The 3,082-nt window shown below is 36.1% G+C and overlaps 1 protein-coding gene across 1 annotated transcript in view; it reads right to left on the bottom strand.

The window, feature by feature from the left end:
• The window catches only part of LOC108753315 (luciferin 4-monooxygenase-like), a 4,621-nt gene that overhangs the window by 541 nt on the left and 998 nt on the right, over window positions 1-3,082 (bottom strand). The window contains exons 4-7 of the mRNA XM_018494797.1: window positions 2,013-2,493; window positions 1,252-1,415; window positions 826-1,047; window positions 307-536 (exon numbers count right to left, since the gene is read on the bottom strand). Coding sequence (XP_018350299.1) covers window positions 307-536; window positions 826-1,047; window positions 1,252-1,415; window positions 2,013-2,493 — 1,097 coding nt within the window. The remainder of the gene's footprint in view (window positions 1-306; window positions 537-825; window positions 1,048-1,251; window positions 1,416-2,012; window positions 2,494-3,082) is intronic.

The raw sequence follows: 3,082 nt of genomic DNA on the forward strand, positions 1-3,082 counted from the left end.
AAAATATTCAGTTACTTTACAGAGAATTTAAAAAATATATCTTCTTATAATCTTTAAAAAATATAATGTTAAATTTATTATTCTGCTCACAAAATGTTGTATTTAATGTTATTTCGCTAATAATTTAATGTAAAAAAATTTAGGTGGATGGAAATAGTTTTTAATAGTTATTAGTTTGATTTGGGAAAAAGGTATTGTTTTTAGCAGTCCAAAGATTGTATATGATAAACAAATTAAGAATAAATAAGATAGGAACAAATGACAAATGTTTAAATAGGCATTGCGAATGTTTGTTAGAGTGATTACCTCTTTCCCGGGTACTTTCGCGATAAAAGCCATGGCATGTTCCTCCTCAACATCATGTGGCACCGCCATTACGGCGACTTCGAGGACTGCGGGATGTTGCTGAATCAAAACTTCGATTTCCGCGGGCGATATCTTGATAGCTCTGTAGTTTATGAATTCCGACATTCTGTCGACGAGGAAGATTTCGCCATCATCATCATAGTAACCAAGATCGCCAGTGTGCAACCATCCTAAAATGCTCCATATTGATCATATTGAAGTTTCGTAATTCTTTATAACATATGGGAATTATCGTAAATTCTAATATTAAAGTCAATTATTAAAACAATGTTTATAAAATTGTATCAATAATCGAAATAATGGTATCATTAATAATTATAACATTCATTTCTACCGTCTTAAAAAATATGCTACAAAGTATTTGTCAATTGTTACAAATCTTTTTATTATATTCTATTAATTGAAATCTCTATGTCTGCTCTAAACAACGGCAAATGTCGAAACATTTCATATATTTACCATCCGAATCGATAGCGTTCTTTGTGGCCTCAGGGTTGTTGTAGTATCCATTTATCATGTACGACGATTTGGCCCATATTTCTCCGGTTTTATTGACCCCCAAGACCTTTCCCGTGTCAGGATCGACTACTTTCAGCCTTCCTGTTTCGCACACAAATCCGCAACTGCCTGGTTTACTGTATTTTGTTTGACGGGCACATAATCCACCGTAATCTGTCATTCCTATAATACGGGCAGTTTAAAAATCGGTTTTCTTCACATTGCATGTCAATGTATGTATTTTTAATTGAAACAGTAGCTAGCATTGTATTACTAATACGGTTAATCTTATACAACATTAATATAATTAACTCGTGTTACTAATCATTATCAATGGGTTAACAAGACTGCAATCACGATTTTATCATTTCAATAAATTGGATCTACCGTAGCTCAATATGACATTGGTATGCGGCAAAAGTTTCACTAGACTCTGCTGCAGCTCTCCCCGGAAATGCGCGCCGCCAAACAAAAGGATTTTCAATGTTGGTAGTCGGTACTTGCTTAATATGCCGAACTTTACCAGTCGAATAGGGAAGCAGGAATCGCATCTAAACCAGGATACCTGAATGCAAAACGACGCCGTTAAACTCGAACACTCCCGCGGTATTACCTGCGCGAAGCAATAAATCACGCGGTACAACTATCACGCCCGTTTGTAGATGCGCCTCAATTCAAGCCCGTGTTATCCTTTAGCAAATTCGCTGTGCGACATAAATTAACATAAATTAACGCAAACGCGCGAGCGTAATATTGTATAAAATATCTCCTATTGCAGAATTCCGAAATGAAAATAATAACGTGGATGCTAATGAAAAATGCATGGTAAATCAGGTGATATCGCCAAATATTAAATTTTATCTCCATCGCATAAACTCGTAATTAATTTCTACATCGAGCTGCATTCACACGTCATTAAAAATGAATGCTTCATAAAGAGTTTTAAATAACCGGTGCATACTATTGAACTATCGTTCTCTAAAAATACGCGTAAAATTGTTGCTATCACGAATGTATATCTCTGACGATTATTTATTAATTTATTATTATTATCAATGCGTTAGAGAGACGATATTCCGATTTGTTATTAATATGTAATTAAGCGATATATGTATGTTCGCTAATCTATCTTGCCACTCGCCTCGTATTTTTCGATGAAACGACATATCTCCTCGATTTCATCGCAATCTGGGATTATGATCCTTTTTGAGCAATCAAGAATAGCCTTGATAATAATGAATAGACCACAATACCACCGCATGGAAGGCGTCCACATGGACACGTGTTCTCGGAGGTCGTGAATCTTGACATGAGCCATGTAATTGATCATGGACGCGTGGCTGATTTCGGTACCTTTCGGAAGACCGCTGGTGCCGGACGAGCAAACGATTGTGGCGACATGATCAGGGCTGGACAATTTTACACACTCGAATTCATTGATCCCCGTGTCGTCCTGAGAACGCAGAATGCTCGTCAGAGACGCGTCTTCAAATCCTACCAGTTCACCGAACACCACCAGCTTGGTGTTTAAATTGTTTTCTTTGATAACTTGCTCTAGACATTTTGCTGACTCGGCGTTCACGAACACTATTTTTGGCCTCGTCAACAAGAGAAAGTAATGTGCGGTCACTGAAACGAAGGAAACATTTCCAAAAAAATATTTTCCGTATATTAAAAACGACGATGCTTATCTTCTCTCTAAATCTGAATCGATGGATAATCATTGATAGCAGTGCCAAGTATGCCACTATGATAATCAGTGAATTAAATGTGAGATTCTTAACTTAACTAATCTTTATTATGTGATCTAACTAACCTTGTTTCAGTGCTAAAAATTTAATGAATATGATATTGGAAGATTGAAATTAACATGCTAAGTACTTTAGTTATATAATGCTCAAGCATTCTTTCTTTTTTAGTTGAACTTTACTGATTATCAGTGCCAAGTATGCCACTGCATGGATAATTAATGACTATTCACTGATTCAGATTTAGAGAGTTGATTGTAATTGCAACGGCGTTTCGGATTCGCAGCAAAGACAAAAGCCGAAAAACGCTACTACTTTGCGACAAATACTTTTCCCATTATGCTTTTTTTTTGATTGATTAAAAAAAATGCAAAAAAAAAATAGAAAATGAAAACAGAATGCTTTGCAACGACGCAGCTCTCGGTGAGCGGAAATCCGATTTTGTTCGGTGGTTTAATGCTCGACGCGAA

Source organism: Trachymyrmex septentrionalis, unplaced genomic scaffold (genome assembly GCF_001594115.1).
Source record: "Trachymyrmex septentrionalis isolate Tsep2-gDNA-1 unplaced genomic scaffold, Tsep1.0 scaffold69, whole genome shotgun sequence".
Taxonomy (NCBI): domain Eukaryota; kingdom Metazoa; phylum Arthropoda; class Insecta; order Hymenoptera; family Formicidae; genus Trachymyrmex; species Trachymyrmex septentrionalis.